The following is a 25309-nucleotide window of genomic DNA, read 5'->3' on the forward strand; positions in this document are numbered from 1 at the left end:
AGCAGGCTTCTTGCTATCTAGTTCATATATCTTAAATTAACCCATTTCTATTAGTCTATAAGTTGCCACATGACTATGGCTTACAGGTCTGCCAGCATGTTGCTCCTCTGGTGGTGGCAGGCATCTCCTCTCTCTTCTGCCTTTCAACTTCCTCCTCTCTAGTTAGAATGTCCTGCCTAACCCTATTCTGCCTCACCATTGGACAAACAGCTTTATTTATCAACCAATCAGAGCAACACAAATTCACAGCGTACAGAAAGACGTTCACCAGTTCACCCATCACACCTTAACAGAGGCCACTGTACATTTTGTAACATCCAGACAAGCTTATTTGTTTGTGCGATTAGGACTTCCAACATGCTATGTTCAAAATTTATTTTAGTGCTGGTAATAGGTAATAATTTTTATAATAGTTACAGGAAACTAAAACAAGGGACAGAGATCACCAAGGAAGACACCAGTCCCCTTCAATATTCTGAAACTGCCTCTCCTAAAAGCCTTTCGTTATTTAAAGTTGCCTAAATCCTAAGACTCAAATTATTCCCAAGGTCTGGATTAAATATCAGCTCCTACCACTGACCTGTTAATGTTCATAAACATTAAGGCCATGCCTTAGATGTAGCAGACTGGTTCCCCTTGAGTACTGGGATGTATGTCTTGTGGCAAACTCAAAGATATGAAGGATAGATTAGGCATGCCCCTCATGAAAAGGATGCTACCAATTAAGACACAGAAGGAACATGGAAACATTTGCCAAGAAAAAAAAATGACATGTCTTCAAGGCATGACCTTTAAAGCTTTTATCTGTTAATTCTATTTAAATTATTGCTGTAGGACAAAAACTATACTACCAACTCAACAGAGGAAGGAAATTATTTATCGAAATGTAACATCCCATTATGATTAATAATTCTCAATAAATAAATGAATATAGAAGGAATGCACTTCAACCAAATAAATATCATAGAAAACAAACCCACAGTTAGCATCATATGCAAGGATGGAAGGTTGAAGTTTTTTTTTTTCCTTCTGAGATCACAGATAAAAGTATGTCCATTCCCATCACTTCCATTCAGCATAAGAGAAGTCCTATTCTGGGAAATCAGTCAAGGAAAAATAAAATAAAATGTTCCCAAAGGAGAAAGAACTAATTAAAGTACCCTTGTTTGCAGGTGACAAGGTATGGGAAATCCTGATGTCTCCCCAGCAAATAAACCAACAAACATGTAAAACCAAGTACCTGTTGATCTTGGAAAGCTATCAGAGCACTAAAGCTATATAATATAAAGTAGATACACAAAATCATAATATCTCTATGTTCTGACAACAAACTCTCTGAAACAATAAAAACACAGGCTCATTTATGATAGACCCCCAAAAGAAATACATAGAAAAAAATTTGTAAGGAAATGAAAAACTGACACACTGAATATTATAAAATACTGTTGCAAAAAGATAACTTACAAATAAGTGGAAAATTATTCTATGCTCAAAAATAAGAAGGATGATACTAAAGTGCTCATGTCACATAAAGCTATCTACAGATTTAGTCCAATTTTACCAAAATACTAGTTATGTCTTGTTCAGATATAGAACAAACAATTCTAAAATTTTCAAAAAAAAAGAAAGAAAGAAAGAAAGAAAGAAAGAAAGAAAGAAAGAAAGAAAGAAAGAAAGAAAAAGAAAAAGCATGAAAACCCAAAGGCAAATAGGCAGCTGGTGTTCAGGGATGCAGAGCTTCAGTTTGTGAGCTGGAAAAGTTATGGGGATGGATGCTGGTAATATTTACCTAATGATAGATATGTAATTAGTGACACAGATCCATATACTTAAAATTTGTTAAAATTGTCCTGGGAAAATGGCTCTGTGGGTAAGTGTAGTATACAAGCAAGAATGCCTAAGCTCAAATCCCTTGAAAAAAACTGGACCAGGCCATAACTGCCTGTGATCTCAGTGTTGAGAGATAGACCTAGCCTAGCCCTAAGAGTTTGCTTGTGGACCAACCAAGTAGAAACAATGAATTCCTGTACCCATGTAATCTCAATGCTGAAGAAGTAGATACAAGAGAATTCCTGGAGCTGGCTGGCCAGCTAATCTAGTGGAATCAGTGAAATCTGGGTTCAGTGGGAGATCCTGTATCAAAATTCAAGGTAGAACACAACCATGGAAGACGCATTATGTCAACTTTTGGCCTCAATACACATGTCTATACACATATACAATGTTCTTAATTGTTAAAATTGTTAATTCTGGGTAGTATAGGTTTTAACACTGCACAAAAAAATTGCACGTATATTTCACAAATAGTTTTTTTTTTCCTCAAACAAGTTGCAAATTTTCTTCCCAGTCCTGCCAGCATCCTACAGTAGTGTTCTAAACCATCCAGTCTTCCTGGGCTTTGTTGACCTCTGTCTTCACTGCTTATTTCTATTTCTTCCTACCTGTGTTTCTGCCCCTAGCAGGTTGTGGACTTATTCTTCTCAGGTCTTTACCTGAGATCTACCTGTCATCAAAATTGAAATGACAGATGAGTTTCTGAGTTCATTTCATCCATCTGTGTGTGTATTTTTATCCAGACAAAACTTCCTGGCCCTCGTCTATTCTGTTCTGCTGAATCAGGGAACGTCAGTCTCTTTTACAGTGAGTGCTTACAGTAATATAGCCTCAGGTAGAGGGACAATCTTCCTAACACCTCTCTGTTTGTTGCCTTTTCCTTCACATTTGGCATGAGACCAAGATTTGTCTGTTTGTTTGTTTTATTTTTTTAAGGTGGGGGGAGGGGATACCCACTTGCAAACACAGTCAGCCCAGGGGCCTGAGTTGATCACTCTTAACCAAAATGCAAATGGATGCTTTTTCTAGAAAAGGATTCTGGGAACCTGGTGCCTGCTAGGTTGCATCAGAAGCAAAAGCACATGAGACATGAGAAATACATTCAGAAACAATGGCACAGACCTGTTAGAGAAAAAGAGAGCAGTCTGGATTCACTAGGAGTGACAAGTGACTATTACTCCTGTGGCCTGAGTTCAAATCCTACTCCATGATTCTGGAACTCTCCCTTTACCTCTCTGAGCTACAGGAGCCATGCTTGTTATGACTGAAGCCAGTGGGTGGCCAATGATCAACTGTATAAGATGCTGTAAGCACCCACAAGTTGCTGATCCTCCTTCTGGCATGGCACCCAGAGATAGCCAATTCTGTTGTTATATGCTGGTTCCCCCCTGGATGCACATTTAGGAATCTCACCTGCAAAGTTGCTTCACCCACTTTCTCCTGAGTATGTAGTCATATTCTTAAATGACTACTATGAATTACATATAATGCTGATCACATGTGTTTGATCTCATTCTAGCTTTTACTGATGCTTCTCAGCTTGCTTTGGAGACTTTTCTATGACTTATTTTTCAAGTGCATATTGTGTTGCAGGCTTCGGACTCCAGCTGGAGCTATATGTGATCATGTTGGAGGCCTCACATGGGCTAGATGACACTCAGTGCACTTTGGGTTCTCTTAGAGTTTCCGATTTTATTATTTACACATAAATGTGTTTGCATTATGGTTTGTATATTTCCCAGCACTTAATGGTCTGGTGGGGTGGGAAATAGTGAAAATCTTGGCAGTCTGACAAAATAATAACTTAGTTTCTCCACATGATTTCAAATGCATCTTGATGGCTTTTAACATGACATCTTAAAAATGCATTTTTAAATGTAATTCTGTTGAGACAAGAAGCCCTACTTGGTATTGTTTGTTCCTTGCTATGCCACGTAATCAGGCATTGGCCACAAAGATATTAACTGTGGAGAATGCCTTTGAAACCACTTGGTCCGGAGATGATCAACTTAAAACCCAGCAAGGCCAAGAAAGGATGCTTGCCAGGAGGATGAGTTGGATAAGCCAAGCAACATCTAAATACAGAGCTACTGCTCCTTCATAAAATTGATGTCCTCTATGATTACAGAGATACTCTAATGCATTCAGATTTTGATGTGCTGGAAATTAATTTTTAATATTAATAATGTTGTCAGTAAATGTAAATGTTTTATACATATTGTGTAAGCTTAACATGGTCTTTCAGCATAGTTCACAGGCTACCTGTTTGTGATTCTGACTTTGCCAAATTTTGTTTTACAGAGACTCTGGGATCAGAAATCTGTTGCCTGGAGTTACACCAAATAGTACTACTGAAAGCACTGGAGTGAGAAGTCAGGTCACAGACTGGTATAGTCTGTGTGTTCTAATCTTAGTTCCTTCATCCTCTTAAATAGAAAGGAAAGAGAGATGTGGGGATATGCTTAAAATAATAAAGAAAGAGAGGGGGAGAGAAAGAGGGAGAGAGAGACAGACAGACAGAGAGACACAGAGAGAGAACACTTGTGTGGTAACAAATATGGTGTGTTTCTTTGAAGTTCCATTTATTTAGAAGTTTCAGCCCATGATCCTTTCACCTGATTACATCTGTGCCTGTGGCAAGATGTATGTGCCAGAGGAAAAATGTTCTCTCATAGTAGCCCAGAAGTTAAAAAAGAGAAGAAAAAGAGCCCAGGATCTCGATAATCCCTGTAGTTTCATAGTCCCAGCTGCCTACTTCCTATAACTAGGTCCCCCCTCTTTACAATTCTTCCTCCTCCCAATAGAGCTGTTAACTGAGAGCTAAGTTTTCAACACATGAACAAACATCCCAATGGGTGGCACTAAATCAGAGACCCAGTGAACGGATTTTTGGACTACTATAGTTCCAGAGACTATCAACGTGTAAGACTGTAGAAGGAAAACCTGTAACTGACACCTATTTTCTTAATTTACATACAAGCAAACTGAGGCAGAGTAGATGCTTGCCTTGGTTGTCTCTTCTGCCACAGTCAATGATAGAACATGGGGAGGGTTTTTAATCTTTTAATATGCATTTGTGTGTGTTCTTGTTTGTAAGTGTGGACAAACATGTCACAGCACACATGTGGAAGCCAGGGGACAACTTTGGATGTTTTTCCTCACCTTACAACTTGTTTGAGACAGGGTTCCTTGTTCAACATTGGAAGAGCCAGGATAGCTGGCCTATAAACTTCAAGGCATTCTCTTGTCACTGCCTCCCAGAATAGAGTAGGAATGCTGAGATTCTAGACACAAACCCCACCTTACAAGGCTTCTTGGAGTCTGAACTCAGGTCCTTATACTGTGTCACAAGTTATCTATCCTCTTAGCCAACTTCCTGAATGATTTTTCACATCAAACAATAATTACATGGTTTATCTTCCTCAGCCTGTATGACAGACATAAGAAAATAGTGTCTTCTGCTTGTGTATATACCACACAATGCCATTTGCTAGAGTTAATTTGAATTTTACTTGAATTATGCCTCCCCCCCATTCTCACTAGAAGTACATGCACAATTAAACCTCCTGATCTAATGGTCTCCCCATGGAATTGTATATATAATCCCAGCATTGGAAGCAACTTTAATGATCAACTGAATCCAACTTCACTAATATTTGTAATATCGAGTATATTAAATATTAAGTTCCAGGCCTTGTTCCAAACATGTTTGTGATTTTACAGTTTAATCCTCAAAATAAATCTATAAGCCAGTGCTGTTGTGACTTACATTTTACAAGAAACCAAGCACAGAGAAAAAAAGGAACTTGCCAAGAATACACAGTTGACAAGTAGTAGAAGGAGACCGCACATTGCAAGATATCTGTCTCTAGAGCTGATGCCTGGAATACCCTTGACAACTATGACTGCATTCTGAATGCTATTTGGGGATTAGATACCCATTTCCAAGTAAACTGAGTAGGACTAACCCTCAGAGAGGGGACCTGGTGAGGAGGAGAAAGGGATCAGTGAGACATGGGCAGGAGAAAGCAATGGAGGATGGGTGTGGTGACAGAGCAGTTAATCAGAACAATGCTTATTGGTTAGTGAACATTCTGCTCTGAGCTTGTAAACCAGAGGTTCTTTTGTTTCCTCTCCCTGTTTCTTGTCTCTGTTCATACAGACAACCCTTAACTTGACAAATAAAAGAAAAAATTTAAAACTCTAGGATGGTCCCTACTACACACTCATTTATAGGCCCAAATCTTTTGTTATCATGGCTGTTGTTTGTGAGTTAGGGTATTTCTTTAGCCCAAGTTGGCCTTGTACTTGCAATCTACTTCTCTCATCTTTTGGAGTCGTGAGATTTTAGGTATACATCTCCATGTACAGATTCTTAGTCTGTATTATATGACCTGCATTAAATGCTAAGATAACTCTGCTCACTGCTTCCCTGATGAAACATGTAACCTTAGACATTTTGATGTCCTCCATCTCCACTAATCTCCAAGACACACAGGTGCACACACTATAATAATATTTTCCAGTGCTCACTCCAAGCATATCAGAATCTCTAACCCAGTGTTGGTGCTCAGTAAATGGTGGTGCCATGTCCTGCCTCCTAGGAATGGTAACCTAAGACGATGTGAGCTCTTCAATATCTATCTCTGAAAATACAGCACTCTCTTCCACCCCTGGTCTTCTGAGTGCACTCTAATTTTTCTCCACTAGACTCCCTTCCTTCTGCCTGTGTCTCCTGCCCTTTGACCATTTTCCCTCCTTCCCCGTGCTTTCAGTCTGGAATTAGCCTTTTAGGGTGTAGTAGACTTTGAAACAGTGTCTACACATGGCCACACAGATCCTGGCATCTCAGCATCCATTTCCTAGGTCCTTGGTGACCTGACAGCTAAACATCTGGGAAACTGACTCATACTGGTTTTCTTTTCATCTGCATGACTTGGCACCACTTTGGCACTGCCAGGAGGTCAGGCACAGAGTCCCTGATGCTGTGACAATTTTCTTCTGGCCTCTTGAAATCATCAAGGGCTTGTATACAAGGGTAAGGCTTTTTAAAATCAAGGAACAGCTGCTCGTGGGGAGAGTTCTATTTGTTGCGCCCATTATTAATTAGCAACATTTTAGAAAACTGAACAAGAAGAGAAGCATTTACAAAGAGGCTGAGAGAAGTGGTTGCCATATGTAAAGGTTGGGGTGATGAAAATGCCACGGTTGAATAATTTTCAGGTGGACAATGGAGGTTAATATTCTATGACTTCAGAGCAGTGGTCCTCAACCTGTGGGTCCTGACCACTTGGGTCAAATGACACCTAAAGGGGTCACCTAAGACCATCAAACAGATGTTTACATTATGATTCATAAAAATAGCAAGATTACAGTTATAATGTAGTGATGAAAATAATTGTATGATTGGGGTTCACCACAACATGAGGTACTGTATCAAAGGGTTACAGCATTAAGAACATTTCAAACCATTGCTTCAGGGGGTAAAATCACAAATGGCCAATTCAGGATATACAATTTCAGACTTCCATCTTTCCAGATAAAAAAGGAGTAAGTCAGAAAATATTCTTTATTTACTATTATTTTTCTAATAAACAGCTCACTTATTCTTTACCATGAGAAAAATCATGGAATGAATGGTTATCTAAAAGGTTCTTCCCTTCTGGAAAGTGCTCAAATGACATAAATTAATATGTAACAAGACAGTTGAGATCTTGTGATGCTTAAAGGCAGTGACTGCCTCACACACAATGTGGAAGCCACAGAGCCGTCCCCAAGTCAGCGACCAACACTTCCTTAAGCAGTGAACCTCACCAAATCTCTCAGCTTACCTAGAAAGAGGCTCATGAAACTAGAAGCTTTAAATGTAGACAATCGACATTTTTCTGAGTGAAAAGTTTATGGATCAACATAACATTTTTTAAAACTCCCACAGGGCTCTCTGGTAAGTCAGTGAGCTTCTAGTGTTTAGAAGTATTTATGGAGGCAAGGTGGCCTTCTGGGCAGGATGTGCTAGAAAGGAAGCTTCTACTCTGCAGAGAGGCTTAGAGAGGCCTTGAGCTTCTTATTGGTAATGATTTGTTTGGTCTTATTTTTTTTCACTTACTTTTATATGATAATATAAAAACATCACTTCCCCCTTCCCTTTCCTCCATTCAAACTCTCCTATATACCCCTTCTTGCTCTCTTTCAAATGCATTGCCTCTTTTTTTTAAAGTTGTTGTTACATGCCTTTATGTATATGGACATACATGTATATTCCTAAATATAACCTGCTCAGTCTGAATAATTACTCATATGTATGTTTTCAGAGTAAGAATCTTAAGCTTGATTCTTATTCTGGGACTGGAAGAGTATGTCCAGGCTAGCAAGATAGAAACGCCTGGCTGAAGGATAATCCACACTTGCAATGGCATTGGGTGGTGTTCTGACAATGCCCGTTCTTGGTTTCCTAAGAATATGCCATTCTAAGAAGCCTAGAAAGTATAGGGTGCTGGTGCTCTTTGTATCCCAGAAATTCTTGATGTAGTTAGTCCCAAAATTTCTTTCCACATCATTTAGCCATCCTGTCTCCTCCCTCTGCCTGTAAAAAGCCACACAATTCTACTTCCTAAGCATGGTTTCATATTCCAGGGATTTTTTAACGTTTTTAGTGATGCTTTGTGGATTTCACATCATGCATCCCGATCCCTTCATATCCATCCTCTGCCCGTGCAACCTCCCTGCCAAAATAAAATAAAAGTTAAAAGAATAAGAAAAACAAAAACAAGCAAACATACAAAAAAAAAGTCTTGGTGTGAAGGCTGTAGTGTGACACAGTATACCCCTTAGTCCATACATCTTTACTTGTAAGTGTTTATTGAAATGAACCACTGGTCTGGTTGGAGGTCTTTGGTTTCTGGTTCTGCTTACACCTTTGATACTGGGTTCTCCCTGGGACTCTCTTAGATATCCTGTTGGTTGCCTTGTGTCATTGAGATCCTGCAGCCCCTTCATATCTGCCAGCAGTTTATAGATGAGGTGGATATTGGGGTGGGCCATATCATAACCCTGGTTCTGGGACTTGTGGTAGCTGGGTTAGTCAGCTTGCCAGTATTCCCTCATAGACAGGTCGAGCTCTCCAGCATTGCTCCAACTACCTCATCCATTGCAACAGGAAACAAGGAGTGGGGCCTGTGCTGCTTTCACAACTTCCAGGCAGGCTCACCTGTACCCACACCACCAGGGCCAGCTCTACCATTTTGCCCAAGTGAGGTGCAGGGCCTGCTCTCCCAAGGGTTTTCTTGATGAATGCCTCACTGTATCACATATTTTCTCATGCCATCTCCCTTAGTATGCAATGAATTTCCATCCTCCATTGGTATCCAGGATGCTCCTTTAAGATTGATGCTTTCAAAGGATAATCAGACTGCAACCCACAGCTCCAGAGAAGGTAGGGAACAAGGAAGACCCTGAGAGGGATGCATGGTTTCCTTGGAAAGGGGAAATAGATGAGATCTCCATAAACTGGGGATGGGGAGCAATAAAGGGGAGGGGAGGGGGAATAAGAACATAAGGAATGAGATGGTTGAACTGGGGGAGGGGAGGAATGGGAGAGCAATGAACGGATATCTTGATTGAGGGAGACAATATGGGGTAAGGGAGAAACTGGTACTAGGGAAATTCCCAGGAATCCACAAAGATGACCCCAGATTAGATTACTAGCAATAGTAGAGAGATTGCCTGAACTAGCCTATCCCAGTAATCAGACTGGTGAATACCCTAACTATCATCATAGAGCCTTCATCCAATAACTGATGGAAGCAGATGAAGAGATCCACAACCAAACACCAGGATGAGCTCCAGGAGTCCAGTCGAAGAGAGGGAAGATGGATTCTATGAGCAAGCGACATCAAGATCACGATGGGGAAACCTATAGAAACAACCAAACCAAACTAGTGGGAACTCATGAAATTTAGACCAACAGCTATGGAGCCTGCTTGGGACTGGACTAAGCCCTCTGCATAAGCAAGACAGTTGTGTAGGTTGATCTGCTCAAGGGGTCCCCTAACAGTAGGATCAGGATCCATCCCTGATGCATGAGCTGACTTTTTGATGCCCACTACCTATGGTGGGACACCTTGCACAACCTTGAGTCAGGGGAGAGGAGCTTTGACTTACTTCTACCTACTGCACCAGGCTCTGCTGACTCCCATGGGAGGCCTTTCCTTATTGTAGGAGTGAATGGTGTGTGCCAATGAGGGAAGACTGGAGGGGTGAGAGGAAGGAAAAAGGGGAACTGTGGTTGGTATGTAAAATGAGTAAAAAATTTCTTAATAATAAAAAGAAAAGATCACAATGGGTAAATTAACAGAGACAACTGAACCAAGCTTGTAGGAACTCATGAACTTTAGACCAACAGCTGTGGAACCTGCATGAGACCAGACTAGGCCCTTTGCATACAGAAGATAGTTGTGTAGTTTGATTTGTTTGAAGGGCCCCTGGCAGTGGAATCAGGATCTATCCCTAATGCAGGAGCTGGCTTTTGGGAGCCCATTACCTATGGTGGGACACCTTGTTCAGCCTTGATGTGGGGGGGGGGGGGGTGTTGGTCCTTCCTCAACTGAATGTATCAGGTTTTGCTGACTCCCCATGGGAGGCCTTACTTTTTTGGAGGAGGGTATGGGGGGTTGGGTGGGGAAGAGGAAGGATGAGAGGGAGATCTATGCTTGATATGTAAAATGAACTTAATTTTTTTAAAAAAGATTTATGCTTTCTTATTGGTTCCTTATAGTATCATTTATTGCCTCCTCTTATACTCAGCATTAAGTCCACAATTTTAATGGCATTTAGAGTAAGCTTGTGGGTCAGTCAAAGGAATTGCACATGTCAACTTGTCTTTCTGGATCCTTCTATTGGATCCTTTGCATGGGATACCACCTATCATTAATTGTTACTCCACACTTGACTATCTCCCCTTTGGGGACACAGGATTCCTTGTATACTCTTGTCAGAGTGTGGGTGTTGTTTTGTTGTAGTTCTTTATAAAATTGCTCCAATCACTTGACTACAACAGATTACATTCCAGTTGTAGGATGTATAGTGTTTGTTAAGAAAATAGGACTCTTGACATGCCGTTTAGTGTTTAAATGTTAAATAAAAAAATATTAAACATTTTTTCCTCAATTGCCGCATGTTGTGAGAAAGCCACAAGTACTGAACAAAGACAAAATGAAGCAAATTTCAAAATTTACCTCCTTGTTTCAGGTAGTTCACAATCTGCAGCCCCGGGAGAATGCTAATTAGACTGTATAATTAGTGTCATGAAGGAAATATGAAGAATAAGCAAGAGAGGTGAGATTTTTCATTTTCCTGTACCATCTGGGGACATAGAAAACACAGCTATTGGATACTGCATCATGAACAAAACATTTATTAATAAAGCAAGAGATAGTGCCGTTCATGTTCCCCTGGGAAAAGGCAAGTAAGGATGGACTACAGATTCTTAATGACATCCAGTCTCCCTCTCATAACTCAGGAGAAGGGACAGGAGTCCAGTACTTCCATTCTTCTCTGCAGAATGCTCTAGCCAGTGGTAGGCTATCCCACCACAGATTGTCACTAGAAAGGATTAAGATTCAAGGAGCATATTCAGCCTTTGATGAGGAGCCACCTGGAGCTGTCAGATTGCATTCCCTTGGGCGATGAGGTGTTGTTTGGAGTTTATTAATCTGGAAAAGTAACAACAGCAAAAGTATATAATTACCTCAAGATTCTACCTGGCTGGGGTGAGAGTTGCATGATTTTCTCAGAAATATAACACTCATGTTGGGAAATGTGAAGGGTTTGATAGTCACTTTTCAGGTATAAAAAAATACCAATGAGAATGAGAAACTTTGGGGAGTATTGTATTGTTTTGTTTTGATACAGGTCTCATTCTGCTGCCTAGTCTAGCCTGGAACTCACTGGGTAGCCTATACTTCACTAGGGCTGGATAATGAGGACTCTTAAAGAGCACACACTAAGCCTTGCAGCAATTTTCTGCACTGTGGAGCTGTGTGCCCACTTGGATTGAAACCACCCAGAACAGGGGAATGGTATTGGCTGGAGTTAAAACATTGGGTTTTGTGTTTGCTTCTTTGCTTTTAATTATGTCATTATTAACCAATCATAGAAAATGGCCTGATCCATATTCTAAGGAAATTCCTAAACCTTAAGCATTAATTAGGGGCTGGAGAGATGGTTCAATAGTTAAGAGCATGTATTGCTCTTGAAGCAGGACCTGAGTCCTGTTCCCAGCAATCATGTACGTCTCCTCCCAGTTGCCTATAGCTCTAGCTCCAAGGGATCTAACACTCTGACCTCCCTCTACACTCATGTATACAACCCCCACCCACCAACACATAAGTCAAAACTAAAAACTAGTAACCAAAGTGCTTAATTCCATGAAAAATACTCAGCTGACTAGAGCCATGCATGGGAATCGTGATGGATTGGCCACTTGCACAGAACTGAAGAGAACTCGGACCTTGTCCCATCAGAACCCAGGGCTAATTGACATCCACTTCTGTTCCTCATTTCCTATTTCTAACCCAGGGTGGGAGCTCCTAGACAAGGGTATATTCTTTCTAACTTTACATTTCCTGGTCAACATAAGACCATGGATTCCATTAAATATGATGTATGTCTCTTCATGTTATCTCATTTTCCCAGAGCATAAAAGTGAGATACAGACAAGGAGGAAAAGAGTAGGGAAACAATAGCAGATAACGGGGTAGAAGAGAGAAGGAAAGGAGAGAAGAAAGAAGGAACATCTGTGAAGACAGTAGCTCTATGATTTGCTTCTTTGTCTGGTGTCCCCAGTAAGTAAGATTCATTCTTCACATTTGATTGTAAGCCCCCATTGCAAAGATTCCATTGCCATTATCAAACTAAAATATAGCCGTCCTGGTAACAGAAAACAAAACAAACCAAAACAAGTCAAACCTTCATTCTTTGAAGAGTAGGATGCCAGATGCCAATGTCAATGCCAATGCCTGAGCAACACTGTTCCTAGCCATGTCACTGGACAGATCAAGTACTGAGACCAAGTTCACTGGCTAAGGATGTGTCTCCTTCCCAGTGATGCCTGTTGGACATATCACATACAGATGTGTTCCAGAGGAAATGACAGCTAGAAATGTCAAGGTGGCCTATCCACCCCTTGGTCAATGTGTTATCTGAAATTTAAAATTAAAGTGACTAAAGGAGCATGGGAGGTATAGGAGGAAAAAGAAGAAAGAAAGGAGATAAGGAGATAAAAAATAAGAAGCAGTGAAGAGGAGAAGGAGGAAAAGAAAAGAAAGGAAGTTGGGGAAATTAAAGAAACAAAGAAGAAAAAGTTTCAATCAAGATAAAGAATGCCATCTCTCCGTCTCATGAAATATAGTCTGCAGATGAATGAATCCATGTGGGGAACATGAAATCCCTCAGAACAAATATCTGCGGTTTGAATTGCTCCTGTTGTGTAACTGCCTATCACTCCGGGGCTTTGATTGCTGCCGTGGACTGGGTGTGCTGTAAGACAGACACCTCACACAGCCAGCTGCATCTCTGAGCACATCCTCTGTGCCAGGCATGGTGCCAGGGCCTTTTCTGCACTATCTCATTCATGCTTTACAATAACCCAGCAAAGGAGGTAATTGTAAGCCTATTTACAGATGAGGAAATGGAGACCAAGAGAGAGCTGAGGTAATGTACCCAGGGGCATGTATTTTGTAAGTGACATAGCCAGGATTTAAACCCAACTTGTTTTGCCCCCAAGCTTGTTTCTAAGACACAAAATCCCTTCTCCAAGTCCTCACATCCTACTTGGCCAGAGAAGACATTTACATAAGGCTGCAGAGCTCTTGGGCGGGCTGTGTTGTGGGGGGGGGGGGCGGGATTCTGCAAAAATGTACCTCTGTGTGGACATTTTGACTACATTGGATTATGTCATTTTTATAACTACACTCCGAAAGGACAAAGCCATGTTAGCTCATTTTCCCACAACATAAAAGTGAGGTACAGACGATAGGGGGAATAGCGAGGGGACAATGGCAGGGCTGGTGCTTAGAGGCTCAGGAAGTTTGACTTAGGACTTAGCTTGAGGTTGAGGAGATGTTGGTGTGCTTCCTACTTTCTTGATGACTGACAAGAAAGGGGTTAGCTCGAGCAGACAGCACAAAATCTCCGTAGTTAAGTGGCTTTATCAGGAATCCCCATGTAACAGCCTGTGGATCAGCTGGCCTCTTCTAGTAAGCCTCAGACTCTCCGACCGGAAAGCATGGCTAAGACTCTTGCTTACTTCATGTGAGGAAAATTGACGCTTTAAGGCCTAGTGTATACATTGTGAAGTACTCCTCCAGCCTGAACACTTGTTGATTCTTAACACATGTTCATTAGTATTATTAGACATGTAAGCTCAGTGAGATGAGAGTCATCCTTGAATCCTTAGCATTTACCCTAATGCCTGGCACCCAGTGAACTACTGATAACTACTTCTTAAGTTAGTAGGAGAAGTCTACTTATGTCCTGGTTTGAGACTGCTGCTGAGAAGCTGGGAAAACTCGATATAAAAGGCTATTACAATTTAAATGACTCATACTAATTGAATATTTACAAACAAATCCTATAGACTTGGTACATGCTGACTCATTGAATCCTCAGAAAAATCCTAAGCAATAGAACTTGGTATTGCTGACCTCCTTTAACTAATGGGTGATCTAAGTAAGTTCCATCTGACATGGCCATGTAGCTGCATTACAGTTCGAATTCTGTGAATCCAGCAGGGTCTCTCCTCTGGGTTTGTTACCACATTTCTCATGAAGATGTTAAGTTGGATGGGTAGCAGTCAACCCGGTGGTGGCTTCCCTGTCCCCTCCTGTCTTCTAAGAGTTGTCCATGCCAGTGCTCCCCATTCAGAAGGATTTATTTTGAGAATCAGGACAGGAACATTAATTAATATTGCATCTGAGAACATACATGTCCAAATGCCCCAAACTGTTTTGGTAAAGTGTTTGCAATCATTTGGTAACTGAAGTCTAGCTGATCAAAGATGCCATGCATAGAATCACATCTATCTTTGGAGCACATTTGTCCTCACAAGATAGACACCATTCTGTACTATGCTGGAGAGTGATGAAGAATTTTCCTAGGCTGTTGATGAGTGTGGAGAAATCTTGGAAGCATATCCTCCAAAAGTCATTGTGGGCTTTCCATTGGAATTGAAACAGTCATTGCCCATTCTGTAAAATAAGCTGTGAAATTGTGTGTAAGCATGGGGTAATGTTCAGATCCATTCCATAACTAGAAAATCAGAGAAGCCATGAATCTAATGGCTTACAGTACCAAATGAACCTAAAGGAGCAATTACACCAGGGCATATCTGTTAGCTCTCAACCCAGGAGCTGTACAGTTTTCAACCTCCATGTTTTTGTCGTAGTCTTAAAGAGGAAAGTAATAATGGAATTAAATGGTAGTAAGAAAATAGATAAGTAAAATAGAACCTGCATTTGGCTCTTGTAAGATCTTCTCAGTCTAGCACACACTGAACACTCTAAAATACCTGAAAGTATGAACTAGCGTTTCTCATCACAGTGCTATACAGTGAGAGCAAATCAGAATCATACAGCACTCCCCATGTGCTAGGGTCATTGTTTATGGCTATTGTTATTTACTAACTATTTGAAAAAGATATTTTTAGAGTAGGTGACAATAAAGCTAAGTGGTAAAGCACATGTTTAACACACATAGTCCTCAGTTTCATCATGAAAATATATTTAGGTATGTAGGTAAGAAGACAAATGATAGATATATAGATAGATAGACAGATAGACAGAAGAGTACTTTTCTATATGTCCCAAGCGCTGTATTCTCCTGGAATTATGTGATTACCTCTCTCAATACTCATTTCAAGTGTGTTTTCCATTCTTGTTACAGAGGACTGACAGATTACTGGCAATCTATATCAGTGAATGTAAAGGCTCTCTGGCATCCCGCCTCAAGTTATCTGGAAGGAACCCCCAGACCTGCAGCTTAACATATAGGCTAAGAGCATGAGCTTTAAAAACAACTGAATCTAGGCTTTGGTTGTCACAAAATTACACAGTGTTCTAAAGTTATTTTTTTTTTTCTTCTCTGTAAAATGAAGATGATCCTATTACCTGCTATTGAGAGTTGTAAAGAATAAATAATGTAATATATAAAACACTCAGCATATAAAAACAAACAACAGTTATCAATTATTGTTAACGATGATAGTAACAACCTAAGAATGAAAAAAAAATCACTCCAGACAGCTAGCTAGACTTTTGCAAAATGTCAAGTATAAGATTCGACAATGATAAATAATTGTTGAAAGAATAAATGAATCATCATCATTCAAAGTAAGACAAGCAGCATTTTTGTAGAACACATAATTATTTTGGAAGGAGAAACGAAGGACTTCTTTGGAGTAGTTTGGACAAGTGACTTTAGGCAAGTCTTTTCCCTTTACTTACGCAGACAGTGCTCAATTTAAAAGCCTATAAGAGACTTTTGATATAGACAAACACAATGGGCTGGCATGGCATTTATTAACATCTTTCTCAAATTACATATAGCTAGAAATGTGTTCGCAGGACTAGAACAGTAGTGATAACCAACTGGCTGGCTGGTTGGCTCAGCAAGGAAGCCTGACAGATCTTTCAGGTAGAAAAGGAAGCTTCCTACAGTGGCTTTGGTTTTCCTTTTCTGGGTTTTAAGAAACGGAAGGACTGGATAAAAGGTGAACTGAAGGCAGCATGGCTCCTTGATTTAAAGTCGCACACAGCAGGAGTTAATGAAAACCTGGTGGATATCACCAAAGGCTCACTGCACTCTTTACTTAGCATAAAACACAGAAGGCGCACTCCATATGGAGTGGCAAAAGGCCCGAGATACAGGTCTTATCTTCAGGGTGCTTAAAGTCTAGCATAGAAAGGAAAACAGGAACACACCCCTAAATGGTTCCCTAAGAAGCGTTTGTTTTAATGGGTAATCGAGAACAATGGTACTGACATGGTGGCTTGTCCAGAAGCTTAGAGGAAAAGCATTTAAGTTTGGTATTTGGTCTGAACATATATCTTATAGCTAGGTAACTTGGGAGGAATTGCTCCTCTTTCTAAATGTAAGGGTCTTCAATTTTTCAAAAAACAAAAAAAAAATGTAATTGAGTTACGAAAATCTGGATTCAGTCCATGAAGAGCATGCAGAAGAGTGCTGACAGGTCAAGAGATTCCTCACTGATATAGACTGAGTTCATTAGAAAGCATTGCTGGGTTAGTTTCCCAGGGAAAAGTCTTCATGAACAATCATTAAATGAGTGCTTTCGATCTCAGTTCATGCAAAAAGTGGCCAATTGGAGAGAGTGATTTTGCAATTTCTATGGGGGGGTGAGTTGGAAGCTTTGTTCATTATGCGACTCAGGGTTCTTCTCTTCACTTGTCCTGGAGCTAACCTAGGGTTATCAAATGTTTCTTTTTGGATGAACAGAACAAAGCCAAAGCCGAATGAACCAAAAGAAGAGACTGCCCATCATTGCCTAGTTCTGATTTCTTACAAAGCTGCTTCTTCCTCTGGATTTTGGAGGCAATTTCCTGGTTCCAGTTCAAAACAATAGAAAGATAAAGGTAGATTAAAGTTGGGTCAGCCTTGGAGTTAAGAAAGTGGACTTTGGAATGAGATAGCACGGAGCTCAGTGTGTCATAGAATTCAACTAACTTTTTGTTTCTGAAAAACATCCTATTTTAAACTTTATCTATTTGAAAAAAGAGAAGAGTATGAAAAATTACAGATTATAGTTCTGAGGATTAAATGTCATAGTATGAACAGGGGATACAATAATGAGTTGTGATTACTACTAAAAGAAAAATTATAAACCAATGGACCCCAGAAAAATGATGTCTTCTACAAAGGAAAAGGCAAACATGACATGACGGTCAGTGTTTTCCACCTTCAACTGCAATTCTAGGCTCCGCAAATGCTCAAGGTACTTGAGATGAGCAAAAGGGTGTTTTTCCGTATAAGTCAAATGACTCAGATTGCAATCTAGAAATTTCTGTTTCAGCTTCTTGTAAACTAGCAGGAAAAACTGAAAGGAGGATCAGCTGATTCTAGAGCCACTGAGTCCTGAACAAAAAAATGGTTCAAGAATGAAGCTGGGAAGTGCAGCAAGCTCACAAACACCCCTTCCAGACAAAGTGTTCTCTTGCCCCATTTTTCTACCTGTGCATAACACAGACAATATGGTCACTGGTCCCTTTCCATGTGGTTCTGAGCTAAGAACATCAGTTACTAAACCCTATTTTTTTTAATGTAAAGATCTTTGAGATGCTCATATTAGCTGAAAACAGCTTTACTTTTTTGCAGAATTTAAGAAAATAGAGTTGAAAGTAATCTCCTGAGCAATTAAATTAAACTGAATTCAAAACTATCATTAACCTTGTAAAAAAAAAAAAAAAAAACCTAGTAGTGAATACACTATAATCATCACTATTTTAAGAGACACACAGTAGGTTCTCCATAAGGGGAAGTCATTATCACCGCCAGAACTCTATGGCAATGTTCAACTCCTGTGTGTATGTGGGACAATACAATGAAACTAGTGTTGAGACAAGGACAAAGAAGCTGGTGTTCATACAGTGCTCACTGACATGTCAACTCACAACAGAGTGCTGCATGACGGCCACTGTCCCATGTCATCTCCTAGATAACCCTATGACGTTTGTACAAATGAGAAATGTGATTGAAAAGCCTGCATGACTATTTCGTGGCCTCTGAAATTGATACACATTACACCTAGATTGACTATGATCTCCAATATCCATTTAATACTTCCCTCCCTCTCTCTCTCTCACTTCCTCTCTTTCTCTCTCTCTCCCCATTTTTAAACTTCCTCTGCAGGTCCACTATACAGATTTCCTAGGAAGCCTCCAATAAAAGTCACTTACTTAACACTTAGTACAAGCTCAATGAATACAGATCATTATTGTCATTATTGGAGTGATTGTAGAAAAAAATGAACTCTTTTTATTCTATTCCAATGTGAAAAGCTAGTGAGTGCACCCTGAACACCAGGAACTCGGGAGACTAAGGAGTTAGATTAGGTGTTCCTTGGGAGCCTAGTGTGTTCATGCACCATGATTGACACTACAGGAGACGCTGTGTTACACACACACACACACCACACACACACACACACACACACACACACTTTTTTCTCAGCAATGGGTTATTTCTTTTTTTTTTTAAGATTTATTTATTATGTATATAGTGTCCTGCCCACATGTATGCCTGCCTGCCAGAAGAGGGCACCAGATCTCATTAAAGATGGTTGTGAGCCACCATGTGGTTGCTGAGAATTGAACTCAGGACCTATGGACCAGAGCTCTTAACTTCTGAGCCATCTCCCCAGCCCTCAGCAGTGGTGTGACCACTAAGTTACACGTGAAGCTCTGAGCTCCATGTTTGAGGGAATACATTATAAATGCCCTGAACACTGGAGACTCTTGGGACTCTGGCAGACATGTAACTAACTAAGCATAACTTGCTGATAGAAATTCAGCAGACGTTTTAGGAGAGCCCAGAGGAGGGAGTCCTTCAGGCTGGTAGGGGCTCATGTGGCTAGTGAAGGTTCTCTGAGCAAATGACTGAACTGACCCTTGGAAGATCTTGCCCTTGATTCTTCCTAATCTTGGCAGGAAGACATAAACAGGACACCAAGAACAATGCAAGAGCCTATCTCACAGATTCTACAAGAAGACCATGCTGCCTCAGGAATTCCAAGATGAGAATAATTTACTGTCTGCGAGTAAAATGATAGTGTCCTGGATGAAGAGGAAAGCTGACAGAGAGGCTCCGTGGACCACGAAATTTAAATCTACAGAAAAGAATATGGGTGACCCTTTACTGAGCACCTACCATGTCACACAATAGACTCATTTAATCCTCATGACGGCGTCAGGGTACTGGCACTGAAACTCAGAAGAATTAACTACTTGCTGGAGGTCGTGGTGATCCTGAAAGGAGTACTTTGAGCCACGATGTACCCATTCAAACTCTAAGGTACCACTCCAATGCTACTCTAACTTCCAATAGAAGCTTACGTCCTCCTGGGCAACATACACTGCTTCCAATTACTTCCAGATAAAATGCATGTTGAGGGAATGTGTCCCAAGGATGGAATGTACAGAGCAAACGGGGGTTTAGTGCCAAAAGTGTCCCTAGACACTTACGGGAAGCACTGAGGAGGGGGTAGGGTCTGGGGAGATAGGAAATGACGAAAAGGGAACTATCCCCACAGCAGAGTTCTGTACCATGAGGGAAGCACTGAGTCCGATTCTTAGTACTAATAAAGGGAAAACAGGGAAAGAGAAAATGAGAAAGAAAAAAAAAAACACAAGAGACTGAATGATGAAGAGAAAGGGAGAGCAGTACATGAAGCATCACAGCTTCATATGTAAGTAAGCACAGAGGCCATGCATCCGTCGTTGGCTTGAGTGGCTTATAATCCATAGCTTACAATTCATCTCTTCCTATGCGACCCCAGCTTCTTTTTATATAAAAAAAAGAAAAAAGCAAATAAGTATGTACATAAAGAGTAAGAATAGCCTCCAAGAGAGGTAAGGTAAAATAATAATTGCATGTTTAAAAGTTTTATTTTATTCATTCATTCATTTATATTTATTTATTTGTTGAGTGGTGGGTACATTCCACAGCTTGTGTGTGGCAAGATCTGTGTCTCTATGTCTTTCCTTTCACCATGTGGGTCTCAGGAATCGAACTCAAGTCAGCAGACTTGGCAGCAAGCGCCTTTACCCACTGTACCACCGAGTTGGTCAAAGATTGGGCATTTAGTAATATGTAAGTAAAAAGTTTTCCCAAACATTCCCAATGCATTTAGGGACTGAGGTCAAGGAGCAAAACAACTCATAATATCGACTTCTTCATTTTCACTCGCTGTCAGAAGGGAAAAATAATCTGACCTGCTGGTGTTGGGCTGTTTGTATTTCATAACCCAGGAGTGTACTTTGGCCTTAATGGCAATAGCAGAATGCATGGTACTTGGAGACAAATTGTATAGTTCAGTAAGTTTTGTCCTCAGAACAAGCTTGTGGAGTGTATATTCTCATTATAAAGATAACAGGATAGGAGGACATAGTGGAATGACTGCCAGGAGGGCAAGGTGTGGCTGGGTTGGAAGCCAATGAGCCCAGGATTCTCATTTCTGGTTGGAGAATGGATGAAATTCTGGATGTCTACAAATAAGCAAAACTACTGTACACAGTGGCTTAAAGCCCCCCCCCCCGGGAATGCAGTCTTCACATACCTGGTTGCCACATTTGAAGCAGTCAGTAGTCATGTTCCAAAGACCATTGGGGAGGGGGATATTGAATGACAGAATTTATGTAATTCATCCTCCATCTTGTTTCTTCTGTTGAGGATGACCTCCTGGATTGTATAGGTGACTCAGAGTTGCAGATAGTGAGAGATTTGCTGAAGAATATTTCTTCTCTGTAGCCTTGTGCACTCTAGATTTTTTTTTCCCTTCCATTCAGTCTCTTTAAAAAAAAATGTAGGATGTAAAGTGAGCTTCGCTTTATATGTAGATAAACTGAGTTCCAGAGCTCTTAGCCTGAGACTATATAGCTAGCTCTTCCCTGACCAGGAGGACAGGAATCTGGGATAGCTGGTTTGCTGAACAGTGCCATGATCCCTGCATACCACATCCCCGTTTTTATGGAAGGGACATCTGAGTCATCACCCATCTTAGAAATCTTTATCCTTTTACCAGCGAATATTCTCCAATGGTTTTCTCCCTCGCTGGAGCATGTAGCAATGATCCCAACTTTTAGGAAGGAAGGGTCTGGAAAAAGCCTGAGCACAGGGGCACCAGGTGAGAGCAAGTCACAAATTGGTAGCATCAACTTCACGTTGGTTTTCCACCAAAAATTCTACCTGTAGTGAAATCTTTTTAATTATGATATTATTTGGACAGACTGTCAAAGAACTAATCATTTCTAATCCACCACAGCTAACTCATTTCGACTTATTAAACACTCTAGGGAAAGAGAACAGTTTTGCCATAAGGGGGAGCCTTTGAGTTCCATAAAGTGGGGGGGGGGAGAGAAATTTTATATACACATTACATACATGTTTCAGTTCAAAACATAGAGACACAAGCAGCAAACGGCCAGCTCCTTGCCTGTGTGTTGGGACAGTGCAGGAGACTAGGTTTTTGGTTTTGTTTTGGTTTTTGGTTTTTGGTTTTGTTTTGGCTGAAATTGGATAAATTCAATTTTCCTCTCCTTTACACACAACAACAACAAAAACCAATGATGTCTAACAACCACCTGAATGTTTTAAGACTGTTCAGAGGCACTGAGGGGGGACCCAGAACTGGCCCACGGTTTCTACAAGGCAGATGCCCTGGAAACGCTTCTTATCTGATGTTCTGTTGAAGCTACAAGGCTTTGGGAAACATGTTTGATTGGCTGAAGCCTGAAGGTGGCTGGCCAGGGGCTCAGGAAAGAGAGGACCCACTCACTGTAGTATAACTTTAAGAAAATTTGGGGAAGGAAAAGGAGAAAGGCAAAAGAAAGAGGAAAAGCAGGAGAAAGCAAAGAAGAGGAGAAGGAAAGAGATGAAGGAAGAGGGATAGAGAGAAAAGACAAGAAAAGAAAGAAAGTGGGAGAAAGAGAAAGAAAGAAGGAGCGAGACTATGAAAAGGAGCCCGAAAACCAAGTTTCAACGCTCTATGTGTTATGGAAAAGGGAGAGATGTAACAGCGAAGGGCAAAGGGGGCCCTTGTCTCTCCCGCCACGAGGCAAAATAAAAATAAAAATAAGAGGCGGGGGAGAAGGGGGAGCAAATCAAAACAAAACAAAACCAGGAATGTGTGTTTTGAGCAGGAATGAGGAGAGCAGGGAGGACCGTAAGGGGGTGTGTACAGAATTTCATTAAATTGTTACTTTAAGATTGTCTTCTTTAAAAAAGAAAAAGAAGAGGGGGTGGAGAAGTGGAGAGAAGGAAAGGAGAGAAACGGCAAAGTAGAGGAAGGCTAGATGGCTCGGCCTCTCCACACCGATTGATTGGTCATGATCCCCGCAGTTTAAACAGGGACTCATTCAATTGGGAAGGTGGAGTGCTGGCGAACAGATTAGCACACGCTTGTTTACTCATCTTCTAAGGGATTTTTTCCCCTCTTTCCTTTCATTTCGTGAAGAAGGAGGGAGGGGAGGGGGCGGGGGGGGAGAAGGGGGCTGTGGCTTGTGTTATAAAGGACGCAAAAAATAAATAAATGAGAGCATCTTGGGGGGAGGGAGGGAATTCAGCCGATCAGTGTGTTAGAGGAGATATTTTTTTTTTGAAGAGCGAGAAATATATAAAATAAAATGAAATAAAACAAGGAGGAAGGCATCCAGCTGTTAGAGGGGGGGAATAAGGCAGATAAAGGAGCGGGGAGAGAAATTAATTGCCAACCAGGAGGAGTTGGACTGTATTTTTGAAAGGTGGGGGGAGTGGAGCACACACCTTGAGGAGGAAAGCGAGAAAGAAAAGAAAAAAGCAAGGGGAAGGGGGGGCTAGCCCGAGAAGGGGGGACAAAGTCAAGGCGCGAGCGGCTCTAAAAAGCTGGCAGCTCCGGGCGGCGGTGCAGGGGCGCAGGGGGGGCGGGGGGGACCGTCGGACATGCGGCTCTGGAGTTGGGTGCTGCGCCTGGGGCTGCTGAGCGCCGCGCTGGGCTGCGGGCTGGCCGAGCGCCCCCGCCGGGCCCGAAGAGACCCTCGGGCCGTGCGCACCCCGCGCCCGCCGCCGGCCCGGCCACCTGCGCCACCCGGGCGGCCCGCGGTCGCCGCGCCTCGCCGCCGCCGCCTCCGGGCGGTGCCTGGGAAGCCGTGCGCGTCCCCCGGCGGCGGCAGCAGCGGGCGGCGAGGGGCGCCGAGGAGCCGAGCCCGCCTAGTCGGGCGCTCTATTTCAGCGGGAGAGGGGAGCAGCTGCGCCTTCGGGCCGACGTGGAGCTGCCCCGCGACGCCTTCACACTGCAAGTGTGGCTCCGAGCGGAGGGGGGCCAGGCGTCTCCAGCGGTGATCACAGGTAAGGCAAAAGGGGTCCCCTCCTCCGGCAGACTACTCCGCTAGTCTGGGGTGCTGGCAGCGGGTGGGTCTCCGGGAGCCACCCCTGGAGTGGCGCACGGACGATGGAGGCGAGCTTCAAGCCTCGCTTTAACCCATCTGCTGAATGGGCGCACTGAGAAAGGATGCTGCCTGGCCTCGGGGGAGCTGCAATTGGGAGCTCCGTGTCTATGGAAGCCCTCAAGCTAGGGCTGGCTGGTCCCCAGAGTCCCAGAACATTTAGGCTGTGTTCGGGATGTGCAGACTCCGTTTCGGTATGGGAGGAAGGGGGAGCATGACCCAGTTGGGTTGTATATGAAAGGAGTTTAGAGGACCGTTAATTTCTTTTTACTTTTTCATGGAGGTAATTCTTCATTAGCCCGGTTACCCTGCAGGTCGGCGGGGACCAGGTTGTTGTGACTGCCAGATTTAGAACTCCTAGAAGTACCCCCAAAGTTGCTCTCTGACCGAAGCTTGCCTCTGGGATCCACCTCCCATCACCATAGCCACCCACACTGCCATTCCCGGTTTTTGGTTTGAAAGCTGGTTGCCTGTCATTCGCGGCTGGGGCAGACCTTCCTAGCGCATACTCTGCCAGCCTTTCCCAGACTCAGCTGAGAATTGGGGCGCTTTTCTCTTTGGGGACTTTCATGAGCCCATAGTGAATGTAAGTTCTCCCTCCTCACCCTCCCTCTCGCCCTTTCGCTGTTCCACAGCAAAGCCCATAGTGAAACCGGACACTTCGCGAAGGCTGCAAGCCTTCCAAACGCCTCAACATCCATTTTCCCTTCTAAATGAATCTGTGGAAATGCCTTTAATGAAACGAGGGGTGGTGGAGGGGGGTGGCGCTGGGGGAGAGAAGCAAAGTTTTGCCTCTTCTGTCTGGGAGATTCCCTCACTGCACAAACAACCTTGTCTGTCCTGGGACGTCTTAAAGCGAGAATAGGGGATCCCCCATCGCTGTAGCCAGTGAGCGGGCAGAGGCTTTCCGCGATCTCACCTCTTACCCCTTATACACACCGCTCTCAGGCAGTCTGTTGCTATTTTGCCTTGGCTTCGACCTTCCCTAACACCATGCTGACTCTCCTTATTTACACGAAGTCCCCTTCGAGGGACCCAAACTCTGCTATCATGCCAATAAAATGTGTCCTCAAAGCTCCCACTTTCCCGCTACCAAAGGACAGCGAGAACGACTCCCCACACACATAACTGACGTCATCGCTGCCCCCCCCTTCCCCGAAAAGGAGAGGGAAACCGAGCTCATTCACTTTCAGCTCCAAACCTTCGTCAACCAGAGAAGGGTACAATATTGAACGGGGAGACAAGATTCAAAATAATAATGAAGAAGA

General features: G+C 42.2%; 1 protein-coding gene across 1 annotated transcript in view; it reads left to right on the forward strand.

The window, feature by feature from the left end:
• The first annotated feature begins 23538 nt into the window (after nt 1-23538).
• Pappa (pappalysin 1) overlaps nt 23539-25309 on the forward strand; it is a 252295-nt gene continuing 250524 nt past the window's right edge. The window contains 2 exon segments of the mRNA XM_037202665.1: nt 23539-23656; nt 23659-23943. Coding sequence (XP_037058560.1) covers nt 23539-23656; nt 23659-23943 — 403 coding nt within the window.

Source organism: Peromyscus leucopus, chromosome 2 (genome assembly GCF_004664715.2).
Source record: "Peromyscus leucopus breed LL Stock chromosome 2, UCI_PerLeu_2.1, whole genome shotgun sequence".
In the NCBI taxonomy this organism is placed as follows: domain Eukaryota; kingdom Metazoa; phylum Chordata; class Mammalia; order Rodentia; family Cricetidae; genus Peromyscus; species Peromyscus leucopus.